The 15,647-nt window shown below is 36.1% G+C and overlaps 4 protein-coding genes across 4 annotated transcripts; all 4 read right to left on the reverse strand.

Moving 5' to 3' along the window:
• Positions 1–3,507: 3,507 nt before the first annotated feature.
• LOC103449121 (membrane-anchored ubiquitin-fold protein 3-like) lies at positions 3,508–6,274 on the reverse strand. Its single transcript, XM_070808167.1, has 5 exons — positions 6,104–6,274; positions 5,647–5,791; positions 4,930–5,158; positions 4,059–4,232; positions 3,508–3,851 (listed from the first exon to the last, which is right to left on the reverse strand). The coding sequence occupies exons 2-5, from the start codon at positions 5,749–5,751 to the stop codon at positions 3,796–3,798; spliced, it is 564 nt and encodes a 187-aa protein (XP_070664268.1). The 5' UTR covers positions 5,752–5,791; positions 6,104–6,274; the 3' UTR covers positions 3,508–3,795.
• Positions 6,275–9,090: 2,816 nt separating this feature from the next.
• Positions 9,091–10,041, reverse strand: LOC103449120 (monothiol glutaredoxin-S11). The gene has a single exon (XM_008388403.4). It carries the CDS (start codon positions 9,625–9,627, stop codon positions 9,322–9,324), a length of 306 nt encoding a protein of 101 aa, XP_008386625.1. The 5' UTR covers positions 9,628–10,041; the 3' UTR covers positions 9,091–9,321.
• Positions 10,042–11,853: 1,812 nt separating this feature from the next.
• On the reverse strand, positions 11,854–12,550 carry LOC103449118 (glutaredoxin-C11-like). Its single transcript, XM_008388401.4, has one exon. It carries the CDS (start codon positions 12,422–12,424, stop codon positions 12,116–12,118), a length of 309 nt encoding a protein of 102 aa, XP_008386623.1. The 5' UTR covers positions 12,425–12,550; the 3' UTR covers positions 11,854–12,115.
• A 1,988-nt stretch (positions 12,551–14,538) lies between these two features.
• Positions 14,539–15,233, reverse strand: LOC103449119 (glutaredoxin-C11-like). Its single transcript, XM_008388402.4, has one exon. It carries the CDS (start codon positions 15,100–15,102, stop codon positions 14,794–14,796), a length of 309 nt encoding a protein of 102 aa, XP_008386624.1. The 5' UTR covers positions 15,103–15,233; the 3' UTR covers positions 14,539–14,793.
• Between the last annotated feature and the right edge of the window lie 414 nt (positions 15,234–15,647).

Raw genomic sequence — 15,647 nt, forward strand, 5'->3', positions numbered from 1 at the left:
AGTAATAAACCAATTATCAACTTCCATGTCCTTTAGTTTTCAAAATTTAGTCTATAAATTTAATCTCTCTAGCATTACTCAATAAAAATACTCTACAAAACTCTATATGAATTTGAATACAAAACACCCCGTAGGTGATGTAATGAATGATATCATGAATCAAAAGATATGATATCAATATTTGAATAACAAACATTATACTCTATATACATAATTTCTCGATAGTGATGTGCTATTCACACACCTCATTTTATTTCTCACACACCCTTGATAATTTTTGTCCGTTGATCTTCTTCAATTCATCCGATGTGACAGCTGAAAATTAAAAAGGTTTGTGAGAAGTAAAATGGGGTGTGTGGATATCACATCTCTTCTCAATATTATGATGTGTTGTTGATATCACGTCTCTACAAAATGGTCGACATATCATAAAGTTGAAGATTCACACACGCAGTCCACAACGTGGATCATCAATATTCACTCCTCATCTCGCTAACAAGGTCGGTCCAATTCATTAGCTTATGGGGTGGGGGGTGGGGGTAATTCTCAGTACCTTGTCGCCCAAGTCCTTAAGCCACCGGCGCGTGAGGATGAATTTTTCGGTCTAACTGTCACACTACTATGTGGTGTTACCAATTAATTCAATAGTCGGGGTAAGATAAAGCAATAAATTGAGTTGTTCGACGTTAAAAATTACAACGCGGAATGGGAGTTGTAATTCATTCTACTTCTCGAGGTATAATGACAGACATCATCTTGTAATATCAGGTGAGGAATGGCGGTCGAAATTCACGAACCAAATGTGACAAACTTCTATCTTCTCTCATACAGGTTAAAGTTTACACAGCAAAAGGCAAAGAGATTTCACGAGGCAGGCATGACAAACTGCTCATAGGCAATTACAGTAAAAAGACATTTCACGAAAAATTATCTCAGCTCAGGCCAAATCAATGATTTGGATGAACCGATGAAACCTAGTCAATTACTGCAGCTGTGGATTCTTTCATGCGCTTGGCGTACAAGTGGCACAGGCACAAGAGGACTGTTCTAGTCAAAACCGATGAAAAATGTGGAAGGTGGCATGGCTAGTTGTGTTGCAATCGTTGCAAAAAATGGATACCTGGAAAATAGCAATAGCAGTGAAAATTTTTACATTCAATTTGTTCACAAAAGTGGTTTAGTGTAGATATACGCTTACACTCGGGTATAAAAATTCACTTGAAAAATATAAAAGCGATTGCAAGTTGACAATTTCTGTATGTTTCGAACTAGGAACAGTAGAGTAATAGTAGAGCTATGGAGATGAAACAGTGCACGTAAAATCCATTTCTTTTAGCCAAAAAATGATGTGTAATAGCATGCAATGATCGAAGACCCTTATCAATGAAAACCAATTACAAGGCATGTAGATGCACAAGGTCTGTATACAATGGCTAAGTTAACTGAAAGACAGAAAGCTGAGCCTAATGTATAGCGTGAACTTGTAACTAAGCAGGACATTAAAGTTATTGGTTACTTGCATGAAGTCTTTAACTGAAAGACAGGCCACCAATTTTGATAATCGAAATTCAACGACAGCAATGGTTTGGCTTGAAATAAGGACATGATACGAAAAACAGAAATCAACAAAAGGCAGATAATGATCCGTCGGCTAAACTACAAATTCCACACTCGTTGCAATGAAGCTAATAATCTTACATTGTCATCGAAGAACTTGCAAATGTCGCAATAATACTCCACCATGCAGTGGCGGATCCAGGATTTTAACATTGGGTGGTCCCAATATAAAAGCTTTAAAAAAATTAGATGAAAATATTATTAACAAACTAGACAATAAACTACCAACAAACTTTTCATTCATAATCTTCGTACAAACAACATATCAAGCTACAGAGACTGAATGCAGTTTATGTGCTACATACTACAATTTGGGGTCATTTTCAAAATGGATCACAAGGTTTCAATATCAACATTTTATACCTAATTAAATGTCTTTACTTTTACTTTTATTATTGGTTAAAACAAAGCAAATAATTCAAGTGGGTTAGGGCTTTCCTCTTTAACCCACTATCCTAGGTTCAAACTTTTTTCTTCTCTTATTGTAAAATAAGTGTAGAATTATAATTAGAAAACAAAGGAAACAAATGAAAATGAAAACACAAAAAAAACAAAGGAACTAAAGAGAAGAACACATAGACAACCAAGATGAATTGATCAGCAATGAAAAATTAGACTAGAAAAGGGAAGGAGGATGAGGGAAGGTGGTAGAGAACCAAAAGGAAATAATTTCAACAAAAAACAGAAAAGCAAAGACATAAATAAAGTGATGCGACATTAGTTTCTATAAGTTAGGGCCCAAAAACTAACAGCCTCACAAATACTCAGTAAATGAATAGATAAATCTCTATAAGCCAAGGCCCAAAAACAAACAACCTCGCAAATACTCATTAAATGAATAGATGAAACGACACCGTTTAGTCGAGGGTTAAGAAAAAAAAGAGCAGTTTTTCTCCTTCTTCTTCCTCAGGCTGCCTCCTGGTTCTTCTTCATCAGCCGCCATTACCTTCACACACCTAGACTCGGGTGGTCCTCGGAGGTCCTTACAGCCACTTATTCTGACTTCCGGGTGGTCCTGGGACCACGTCCCTTAGTAGATCCGCCCCTGCCACCATGTTGACAACGCAGTTGGAACAAAGTTGAGCAACCTGGAAATAGATTACAATGCAAGCAAAACAAACCTCACTTGATAGGTTCAAAACCATTCAAATACACGATACAAACAGCGAAAATCAAACCTGTTGTTCGGTGTTGCAAATGGAGCATACAACCAACAACATGAATTGCGAAACCCAAATCATGTTTTCCATCAAAACCAACAATAATCAACACTATGATTATACAAAACACTGAGAGCATGAACAAATATATGTGAGGCAAGAGTGACCAATCACAAATGGACATGTGGCCAAACAATTAAAGAATTCAAAACTTGAACCAACATCACTCCAAACAAATAGACACGTGTCTATTTTTAATTTGGTTTTCAGCAGGACTTGCTGTTCTTCTTTTAGCAGCCAAGCATTATTTTTTGTCTACTGACTTATAAGTTTGAAGAAGAAGACATCGAAACAGTTGGGAATTGGACCCATTCCTAATTCATGCACGCCCAATACTATTTTTAGCAGGTAAAATGCCCATATTGGCTATAGTGGATACACTTCCAATGGATCCGAGTTTGAATTTCATTTCCACACTCTAAATTAGTTTATAGTATAGTACTACTGGTACCAAAAGAAAAGTTGGAAACATGAGGTAACGGAATGGGTATGGTAACCTCTTTTTTATTGCATTTTTTGTTTTTCTAGTAATTGAATTACGGATTATTATGTGAAATTCATATGTATTAGTGAACACATGAAAAGTTAGAAGGCGACAAAATTTTACTACTAGTATGCTAGTAAATGCAGAGAATTCAAAGAATTAAAATAATTTCAACACTCTTGAAAATAAGTAAACAAATTATTACGGTAAATCTTATATATGTAAGTAACTTTTAGGCGTGCTTGAAACGACGTCACCTAATGTTACTATTCCAAGTGAAAGCACATAAAAAATTACCACACGATAACACGTGAAATGGTAACAAGTGTTTGACACGAACCGAGCAATAACTTTAGGTAACAAAGGAAACCTTAACTGCATCATCAAATATGAAGGAAAAAATTACAAAAATTTGAGAAAACCGAACGCGATCAGTCCGCTGAAATCGAAGCTGCAGAGAGCCTGCTTCCCAGATTAAAGGAGGGTGCAGGAGCATGAATTCATCTTTTGCATATCTTTCTGTTTTTTTCCTGCACAAAACTCATCCCATATAGAAATTAGGCACCGATCATCCTCCATGAACACGCAGGAAATTTCAGAGACCCAAATATTTCCTAACTAACAATACAAGATCTGAAAATCAGACATACTTCAACGTTTTTACGAACAAAAATGCAACGTAAATCTGCATTTGAGATGAAACAACTTAATTCAAAGGAGGGTTTATACAAATTAACCTGTCCTTTTGTTTTTGGGTACAAGAGGCTGTACTACTGCATGCATGATCACAGCCTCACCGGTCTGGTTACCGGTGGTTATTCTGGAATCAGCAAGTGTCTTGCTATTCTCTAAAACTTTGCCACCATGTATGATTTTTACTTCGTCTACTGACTTCGGTGTTACTGTTTTTGCTGCAGTGATCGAAACATGTGTACATACGGTAAGCGTAGCTAAATTTTGTATGAACGTATCTATTCATCGCATGATCAGTTCATCAAAATCCAATTTTTAGCAGATGAAGTTCGTCAAAATCCAACCTTTAGCAAATCAAGTTCATCAAAATCCAACCTTTAGCAAATCAAGTTCATCAAAATCCAATCTTTAGCAAATCAAGTTCATCAAAATCCAACCTTTAGCAAATCAAGTTGTCAAAATCCAATTTCAGCCAATCATTCATCAAATTCCAATGTTCAGCAAATCAAATTCATCAAATTCCAATTTCATCGAGCAAAGAAGAATCAAATCAAGTTGTCAAAATCCAATCTTTAGCAAATAATGTTCATCAAAATCCAATCTTAAACAAATCAAGTTCATCAAAGTCCAATTTCAGCCAATCATTCATCAAATTCCAATGTTCAGCAAATCAAATTCATCAAATTCCAATTTCATCGAGCAAAGAAGAATCAAATCAAGTTGTCAAAATCCAATCTTTAGCAAATAATGTTCATCAAAATCCAATCTTAAACAAATCAAGTTCATCAAAATCCAATTTCAGCCAATCATTCATCAAATTCCAATGTTCAGCAAATCAAATTCATCAAATTCCAATTTCATCGAGCAAAGAAGAATCAAATTAGAGAGAGAGAGGGTGTGTGGCAAATTTCTTACCATGAGGCCACTCAGCAAGTAGCCTTTTCTTAAGAGATGATACTGTCATAGATGGTGCATAAGTATTGATTCCTATATCTGTCCCGTCGTAAATCCGGAACTTGAGTGCTATATGCTCCCCTCTTTGCCCCATAGCATATGCTCCCCTTCTCCTTCGTTCTTCTCCAAACTCAAAACCCCAAACCGACAACTTCCTCCACTCGTAAAATTCAGCCTCCCCCCAACCCACCTGAAGAAAACAGAGCAAATTGTGATTTCAAATCCCTTTCTCGAAAAAGATTATTCAAAACTACAAAAGTAATAGGATTGCTATTAATCTTTAACAAATAGGACTCAAGAATGCCTAGCGTAAACGAAAATTCAGACTCCCCCAATTCCTTTTCTGAGGACTATTTATGACGTAGCATTGTATTTCAACGATCCAAACCGTCCATCTTTTTAACTCAAGACTTTAGACTCCCCCAATTGCTTTTCCAAGGACTGTAATTATATTTCAACGATCTAAACAGTTTATCTTTTTTAACTCAAGACTAAAAGAATGCATAGTGTAAACGAAAAGTCAGATTCCCCAATTCCTTAATTGGGACCATTTATGACCTCCACTCACTCAACATTGTGTTTCAATGATCCAAATTGTCTATTTTTCAATTCAAGACTCAACAATGCATGGTAGTCTAAACGAAAACCAAAATCTTGTGGAGAAAACGCGATTCTTACCTCTGTGAATTCAGCAAATGACGATCGATTCTTTGAAAGAACTGGAAAAATCTGTACATCCGAATCAAGGGCTTGGGGACCAATCCAACCAAGTAAGAACCTCATATGATCCAAGTGCTTCAATTGCTCGATCGAATCAATATCTCTGCACACGATGATATAATGCCGAATCTATCCATCTCTCTTAAATATTCATAAAATTCGCAACACAAGTTCCGAAATGCAATCCGACTATAAAAAAATTAAAAGAAAATGTGCGATCCTGCCATGATCTTTTACCAAATAAATCCTAGCATGCAAATCTGTTTAACTAATTGCGAATAAAATATATAAAATTCCAAGCAGAAATCTCCATTACAGTGATTGTCGAAATTATCAAGCACGAGAATAAAGTTTTCACATTCGTAGGATCAAGATTGTTGTAATAACAGCAAATTAAAGATCCGAGAAATCTCACATTTTCCGTCGTAATCGTTCATTTTCTCGACAACCAAACAGGAGGTAAGAGAATCAATTCTGGAACGAAAAGAATGAAACTGTAAACGATTTCTAGCTGTGATCTGCAGATAGGACAGCCTCGAATGACTAATATACCCCTCGTTTGGTCGTAAGGATAGTGACGTGTCGTGTCGTGATTGGTTAGGAGGAGGTCCCCTTGGTTTGAGAAATGGTCTAATATACGAGTTCGTTACTGTTAGTTACTTCAGATTACTTTAACCGGGCAACGCTCGTGTGGGGTAGTGCTCAGGGTAGCTCATATGGACCACACCAATATGATTTTGCTAAGTAATTATGTGGCTTGTCACTCGTTGTTCTTAATTTTTTAAGAAAATTCATAATCAAAGTCGTTATTGTGTTAATTTTAGTGTTGAGGCAATTGTCGTCTATAGTATTATAACACATAAATTAGTTATTGCCACATTAAAATTGTTTTAACAATAGAGGCCTATTCTTTTTGACAATTTCTTCTATCAAACCTTGAGGCATCTGGTCCAAAGTGTTTCTTCAGACAAAATTAATTGGAGATCGATGGATGGAGACATCTAAGATATTTTTTAAGTAGCAAGATCTCTCTCCAACACCGAATCCTCCCAACACATTCTCTCATGCATGGCATCAATTTTTACGTGAGAAAGCATATATACGTGATCGTTGAACCTGATAGTCCTACTTTGATAGGATATTAGAATCCGACTATTGGCTTGACCTTGTGTGCAAGTCATGAGAAAGACTTATATGGAATGATTCACCACCACCGTTTCCTTTCCAATTAAATAATGACATGTGTAATGTTTTTAACACGTAACATTGTATTATTTAATTAAGCCAAGTGCAAACCTGTTTCATGTAAGTTGCCCTTACAAGTCGCCCCAGCCCGATACTTTCTTGGTTTACGCTTATAAACCCTAATGTACTAAAATAGCATATTTTAGCGGTGACAGCTTAGGGGTATTCAACTGATTCGAAACCCTAAAACAACCGACCATAAATGCAACCAGTTTTGAATTGGATTCTGCAGGCCATGGCTGCAAACCCTAGATACAGTTGCATCACCAAAGTCCAGGTGCGGCAAATTCATGCCTGCCCTAATTTCCACTTGCTTCCAATTAAAAACAATAATACCGTTTTCTTTTGGATTTTCCAGATTAAGATTGACGGTGATTGATCATCAAAAGGCAACAATGAATCTTTGTTCTAGAGTGATTTTCTGGGGCAGCCACCACTCGGCACTCACTCAAATGATTTTACTGTCATGTGCTTGTCTCACTCCATTGGGGAATCTTCACGGAGTACTTTATTCCGGTATAATTTTTCGATCAATTTCTCTACATATATGCATATTGATCCTAGGAGTTTAAATTGTTAGAGATGTCTAGGGCTAGGACCATTGCAACTGGGAGTCTAACCTGCAAAATGACATAGAGAGGGGGGACCATTCACTCCACAAATTAGGTGCTTGTAGCTGTCTTTGTACTTAACATATATATGCATTAAGCCTCATCCCCACCGCTGATATGCCATAGTGCATGTGAATCCTAATTAATAACCCTAATACTAAAACTCTAAACCCCTAGTATTATGTCAGGAAATCAAAACCTTGCATAATAGTTTAAAGTACATCTGATCTCCAGCTCCATTCACTTTCAACTGAGTTAGATGCTCACATTCTAATATGGTATACTAGAGAATACTATTCACTTGTTGAGCCCGATGCTCTCATGTCCTCATTGTCACGCGATATCTTAGAGCTCTCCACCCATCAATTAGTTTTGGGCTAGATGCTCCCAAATATCTTATTCATCGTTTGGCTATATGAATTACCATCATATTCTTCGTAAATTTTCTCTACACCTTCCAAGTTACTGGAATTCGAATGTCAGAATAGTACTAGTTGTATGTATAAGTTGCACTACTAATTGTCATAATTATTTTCTCTGTGAGAAGGATATGTCTGAGACAGTGACTCCGAAAAGGAATATATATATATATATATATATATATATATATATATATATATATATATATATATATCTCAGAGATGCGAATGCTATCTTGCTCCCGCACTAATAATATGTGGAAACTGTTATTTCCATTACAAGAATGATATAGGTTGATGACACTGACTGCCAAACGCAAGTCTATCGTTGGAGGGAAAGGAGCAAGAAGAGAATAAAATAAAAGGAACCGAAGTGGGTAAAAGTAAAGAATGTAATACCTTTCTTTATCTGTCATAAAGTTGAAGAATCTATGCTTAGAAAAATAGACCTCTTTTTCTTTTCTTTATACCCTTCCCATTTGAGGGAAGGCAAGATTGGATTGCAAAAGTCAGATTTTATTAATTTGTCTCCCTCTACAAGCTCTGAATTTTAGGCGATGTTCAGCAAGTTCAATTTATCTGCTTTGCTTCGATTTTTCTGTTGCATGCATCGATCTGCTCTTATAATGTTAAACAAAGTGTGTATTTCAGTTTGTTTATCACAAGTTCAGAAAAAAGAATCACATTTTACTTGAAATAAATTTGAAAGGTAATTAAAAGTCACTACTATACGGTATGAAAGCGAGTTAATTAATGTACTGTAGATATTATCAGAGAATTTTCGAGGTAGTATACTTTGTTCACAGGATATTCTATATGTAGGTTGACTGGAGGCAAAAATGGCAGAAGAAGAAAGAATATTTCTTAATCATGTTCAATAAACTAATTAGTTAGAGGTCAGTCACTTAAATTTTGGTTTCAAGTTGTAGAAAGAGAGCTTTTCATTCTTTCTTTGTATTTTATTTCTGCAGTCTGCATTACTGCAATATTTAGACTAAATATAATTTTTCTTCTAACAGCACCGTATATCTTCTAAATTGCTCTAATGGAGAAGAAGATTCAAATTTGGGTGCATGGGAGCGCTTTCACCGTACACAATGGTGTTTAAATAATGGTGCACCAAGACGTATAAAACTACTTCATTAAAAATAGGAAACAGATGGCTAGTTTACAAGCTATAGCTGATCAAATCTTACAGAATATAAGACACATGAAACACTGCATAAGTATTTTGAGGAAAAAACAAGAAAGCACTACATAGACTTTTTGAATACGAAGCTCACTACAGTACTAATTTGAACCAGTTTATTTATTTTTTTTTCAACACGATATTTGAGTAGTTAATTAATTAAGACAAATTAAGTCTGCTGCTGGTAAGGTTTCAGCTGTGGGATCAGCTGGCCTTTTAGGTGGAGGGACATGACTTCGTTGGTCGATCCAATGAGGTTTCCACCTATGAACACTGCGGGCACAGGCGCAGTACACCCCAGCCTTGTAAGAGCCTTCTCCATTTCCCGGCCTTCGGGATCTTGGTCAATCTCATGAACCACAGGACTCACCCCAATCTCTTGGAATAGAATGTTGACTGCATAACAGAGGCAACATGAGCTCTTGCTAAAAATCACCACACCATTCTCGGATGCCAACCTCATTACTTTGTCCATCTTGGAAAACTCTTTTGATCACGAATATCTTCCCAATATGGCAAACCTTTTCCTTGAATGGAAAAGTAAGTTAACGAAATATGGCAAAGTTTTACCTAAGACTGCTTGTTTACTTAAGACTTGATCAAAACCATCAGATCGAATTTGGACTGAACTCGATCCAATGGTTGGATTGGGTTTTGGAATTAGAAGAGAATTAGATAGGCTAGCTAGAGAGAGAAGTGTTTGAAGGCTTAAGGTTGTTTGAATATTTGAGCTCTCATGCTGGACTATTTATAGCGATAGCAGTAGGTGTGGACTGCATGCTTCCTTTGAACAACAAGAACATTCAAAGGAACATGGTCTTTACTTAGATGCCCTAATAGAAAAATGCTACTTTTTTATGATAAAGACTAGCATGTTCTATAACTATTAGACTGAACAAGTTGCAGATGTTTTTGCGACTTGCGAGAGCTGTGTATATGTCTTTTGCACATGAGTGAAGTGAATTAATTAGTTTACTAGATATAATTGAGTGGTGAAATTAGTATGTGACGTGGATGGCCAATGCACCATTTCTTTCCAGGCAGTGAAGATTTAACGCGGATCCCTTTCCACCTAATCCATCCAGTTTGGGATTCAGGCCGTTCAAATTTGATCCAATGACTACCGTTATTATCACTTTTAAAGAGGCTCCCTGTTTGTAGTCGTTGGATCAAATTTGAACGGCCCAGATCCCACACTAAGTGGATTAGGTGGAAGGGGATCCGGGAGGATCCCTAACGCAAACAAGGACCAAATGAATACTCACTACTGTCTCTAGACACAACAAAAGTAGAGAAATTTTCTATAATGTAGCTGGTCAATTAATATCAGATTCTCTGCAATCACCTTCCCTTGAATCCTTGTGCAGAAAGATGGGAATGAGATAGATGGCCTTCGGTGCTGTGTGATTCTCTTCTGTTGCACCCACCAACTTGCACGATTCCTTTTCGCACGTAAGGGCACGTAGGGGTCCGGCGGGCACGTGCGAGCTGAGACATTGTTCATACACATTCTGATATTGTTTTTTTTCCAAACTTGCTATGCTCCGCATGTATGTGGATAGGCATTATGATGACCACACGTTAAAGAAACATCGCACAACTTCCCCTTCAGTAGAGATGAAGAGGATTAATTCCTCTTCTTGGAGGAAACCGTTAGAATATAATGAGAGATCAGATTATATATATCATTGAGTAAATAAATTGCTTATTCTGAAGGCCATAGTGGAGAACTTTTTGTTCAATTGGATTTGGAGGAATACGAGGCACAAAAAGTTCAGGGCATCTAATTATCATTGTCCTCTTTGATCCTTTAGCAGCTCGAGAGATTCTGCTGTGTAACCGAGATGAGAGATGTAGATAAAGGGAACATATCCTCGGTTGTATATGGATGCATCTTGCGTAAAAGCGTCATGCACCTGGTGTGCCGAAAGTCAGTTGGCAGTTGTTAAAGCCAAGTGATATTGATGAAAACTATAGCACATTTTATAATATATACATATATACATATATACATATCTATGTGTGTATATATAGTGGATAAGTTCTTAATATTGGGAAATTAACAATATTATTGATCAAATATTCAGAAATCTTGATGATGATAAAAAGTGATATACCATATAGCTTTGCATGGAACAATCTTCTTTGAACACTCACAAATATATTTCTTGAGTTTTATGCACTGATTCGGGTGCATATTACTTGCCGCCTAAGTCAACAACAAAATTTAGAATACATAAAAGGACTTGCCAATTAAAGCTGCTATTCACACTCCAAAATAGAAATAGTCATATTGCAATCCTTTTAATGAACAAAATTAAGGCTAAAGAAAGTTGAGGTTCCACTATAAAACCAATTGGCAAGAGTGCATAATGACTATATATTTTGTAATGAAAAAAAAGAAAAAACAGTTCTCTTTCAAATTTTATGTAAATCAATTGTCGAAGTTCGACCTATTATTGCTGATTTGGCAGGTATGGAAAATAATGCAGTATTCAATTACTTCTAGGGTGGTGCTATGCACACAGTATTTTTTACCTTTTCACTCTTCTCAATTTATTACCATCGGATCAAATGAATTGAAGAGGATCAAAAGACATAAATTAATAAAGGTGTGTGGAAGATAAAAAGGGGGGTGTGGATAGCACCACCCAAACTTCTAATGGTCAATAATTAGTAGAAGATGCTTAGTTAGAGAAAATTTTCAAAATTCTCCAGGATACTTTTCATATTTTCATATGATCTGACTTCATTTCATATATAGAGAATGTTGTCGGGGAAGTTAAATTACATACAAAGTAGATGAAGGTAAACTACACCTCAATACTCATTTTCTTTAAGCGTGGTGATGGAATTGCGATTCTTTTCTGTGTTTACTACTAAAACTACAGAACATTAGTATAGCAAGCTTAAGCTTCCTGTGTGATAATATATAGCTACTAGGTAGCTAAAACCCTAGCTAGCTAGAACCAGATGGCTTGTGCATCTTTGAGCATTTGTTTTAGAGATCCATCGACATGGTAGGATATGATATCTTTCGACGAGCCGACATATTTCCCGCCTATGAACACAGCAGGAAGAGCAGGGTTGCAGCCGAGGTTTCTCAGTGCCCACTCCATGTCCCTCCCATTGGCGTATCGGTCTAGCTCGTGAATCGCCGGGCTTGCTCCGAGCTCGTAGAAAAGCGTCTTCACGCTGTGGCATATGCAGCAGGAGCTCTTTGTGAAGATCACAGCAGCCTTCTCTGAAGCCAACTCTCTCACACTCTCCATCACTAAAAACAATAATTGGTTTCTTAGAGAACGAGTAATGCAGCTGAGTTACAGGAAATGATGAAAACCGTAAAACAGGAAGATAATTATGATTTGTGGAGCTTGCGGATGGTGGACTTTGAGGTTCATGTGCCTGGCTATTTATAAAGGATGTGGGGGAGAATTTGTTTAATTTAGATAAAAGGAGAAACAATTTAAGAACCAGAAAAATGGATAAGAAAGAGAAAGTAGCTTTAAAATATTTGGATTGGATAAGAAAAATGCCCCCTTTGTGATGATTTGCATATGATGGTGACTCTGTTAAGATTTTAGACTGGTCATCGGATCACTTTTTATACCGATATTATCATCTAACTTGCATTTACTACATGCAAAGCTAAGCAGATATATGTGTTTTTCACAAAAGACTCGATGTCAAAATATATATATTAAAGTTGTCAATTTCGACTTGAAATTCTTGTATTCTTCAACCGCCGTACTATATGCTATAAACAAATTGCATGCAGTATATTTTTATCACACAATAAATCATAATTCAGATCTATGTCGTACGATGAAACAGGGTTTGAAAAACTTTGAATAAGAATCATATACACATGTGTATATTAAGTTATTATTCAACCCACAAACACACTTTCGGTCCTGGTTGATAGCATCAAGATATACTAATAAATGTTAATATTAGTAATCAATACATTACGTTCACTCATTTTTTGCAATATGTTTGGTCAATTTGTTAAAGTCAGATCTGGCTGGGACTTGGTTGCCCTAGCTAGCTAGATATTATGGTATGGATTGGAGCAAGAGATTTTTCAGTGTACTGGGAAAACAGAGAGCGTACGCCACATGTTATTATTATACAAGTGGTGGAAAGTTTTTTTTTTCAAGTGTTTCTCCAATTATACAATTACATGTGGTGTACTGTCTCGTGTTCTGGGCACATCGAAAAATCTTTGATTGGAGGGGCGCCTTGACATTGAACATTAGTAAGGGATCGAACACTATTACTCAAATGATTAACCTGCGCCTGAATTTTTATGTTCGACTCCCCTGTTCCGATGTTGTTTCACTGACGCGGAGAAAGATAGAGTTTATCCAATTAAATTCCACTTTGTTCATATGGTCCCTCCATGAAAATGCATGGAATATATAGGGATTGGGACTTTTAACAATATAGTTGACTTAATAATAACGAACGTACAGGACCGACCTTCAAAAGTTATGATCTATATATTTTTGGGTTTTACTAGTACTTTATACTAAGTACTAACTGATATGTGATAGTGTTTTAATTTATTCGCATATATCTATAATTCAATAATGCATGCATGCATGTCGTTTATCACGTCCGTTATCAGAAACTTGAGATTTTATTTTGAAAAACTATTAGTTTAGTTGTTCATATGTGATGTATTATTGGATGAGCACGTTAGCGAATATTTAAGTTTAGTCAAGTTAGTTACAACAACGTGTTTTACTAATCACATTTAAATTCAAATATCTCTACAGTTCAAAAGAAATACATAAAAGGAAATTTTATAAATTAGAGCTAAGGATTAATACTTAAAAGAAGAATATTTTATAATAAATTCAATGTAATCGTCATTTGATTTATAAAAAGTGATTAAAAAGAATTAAAAGGAATAAGCTACCTCATCCCAAAATTCCAAAAGAAAAAAAGAATTTTATTCCAACAAGGCTGAACATTGGGAAGAAATGCATCTTCGTGATTGTTCAACATGATATTCTATATGCAGGAATAAGGCACATGTCATCACATCCCATCCAATACAAGAATAAAGCCATTAATTCATGATCACGATGATTCATGACATTGCAAGTTTGATTTTTCTGCACTTATTTTATGTGTGGCGACTCTGTGGTCTATCATTGATTGACACGTGTTAATAAACTTAACCCTTCTTAATTTTATTGTTATAAACTTAAGACGTGTCAATTAATAATAGAAATCACATAAATGCCACACACAAAATAAGTGCACCTCGACTCTAATTCAACCTTGTCCTCATCAGTCAACATACATGATGATAACAATGATCAGTAATCAGGGTTCCATTTTCTCCTCCGTAACAAAGAATAATTAAAAAAAAAACTGTAAAATAGATGTTTATAGATGGCGAAATTTTCTGTACTCTCCAAGATACTTTTCGTATTATCTGACTTCATTTCATATATTTAAAATGTAGCCAGGAAAGTTACATACAAAGTAAAAGAAAAAAGGAAAATTAAACCTCAATACTCATTTTCTTTAAGCAATGGTATTGGGATTCTTTTCTGTGTATACTACTTGTGCTAATTAACAGGTCATAGCTTAAGCTTCATGTGTGATAATATAAGCTGCTACCTAGCTAGAACCAGATGGCTTTTGCATCTTTGAGCATTTGTTTTAGAGATCCATCGACATGGTAGGATATGATATCTTTCGACGAGCCGACATATTTCCCACCTATGAACACAGCAGGGAGAGCAGGATTGCAGCCGAGGTTCCTCAATGCCCACTCCATGTCCCTCCCATTGGTGTACCGGTCGAGCTCATGAATCGCCGGGCTTGCTCCGAGCTCGTAGAAAAGCGTCTTCACGCTGTGGCATATGCAGCAGGAGCTCTTTGTGAAGATCACAGCGGCCTTCTCTGAAGCCAACTGTCTCACACTCTCCATTACTGAATAATAATTGGATTCTTAGAGAACAAGTAACGTAACTGAAACTACTGGAAATGATGAAAACTCTAAAGCAGAAAACTAAGTAAGATTTGTGAGGTTTGACGATGGTGGACTTTGGGTTTCATCTGCCTGGCTATTTATAAAAGATATGGATAAGAAAGAGAAAGTAGCTTTAAGCAAATATGGAAATTTTATCCCAAAACTATCCACAATATAAGGCATATTTAATTTGTCAACTCTCAAACACGGGATTCTTATATTCTTCAACTGACCCCTGCAACATGCTATTAAAATAAGGAAAATTAATGAAAAGGGTTTGAAAACTTTGAGTTTTAATGATAAGGACAAAATAAAGGGTAAAATAAATAGTACCAGATTGACTTTTTAGTGTAAAAATGTGGTTTTTCGTTAAAGTGAACAGCCCCGAATGCTTTTCGTTAAAGTTCTTATTAAAATATAAACATAAAAAAAGTGCATGCAGATTGCAGCATATATAATCACACAGTAATCATAATTCAGACCTCCTGGAATGTCCGTACGAT

Source organism: Malus domestica, chromosome 11 (assembly GCF_042453785.1).
Source record: "Malus domestica chromosome 11, GDT2T_hap1".
NCBI classification, from domain to species: domain Eukaryota; kingdom Viridiplantae; phylum Streptophyta; class Magnoliopsida; order Rosales; family Rosaceae; genus Malus; species Malus domestica.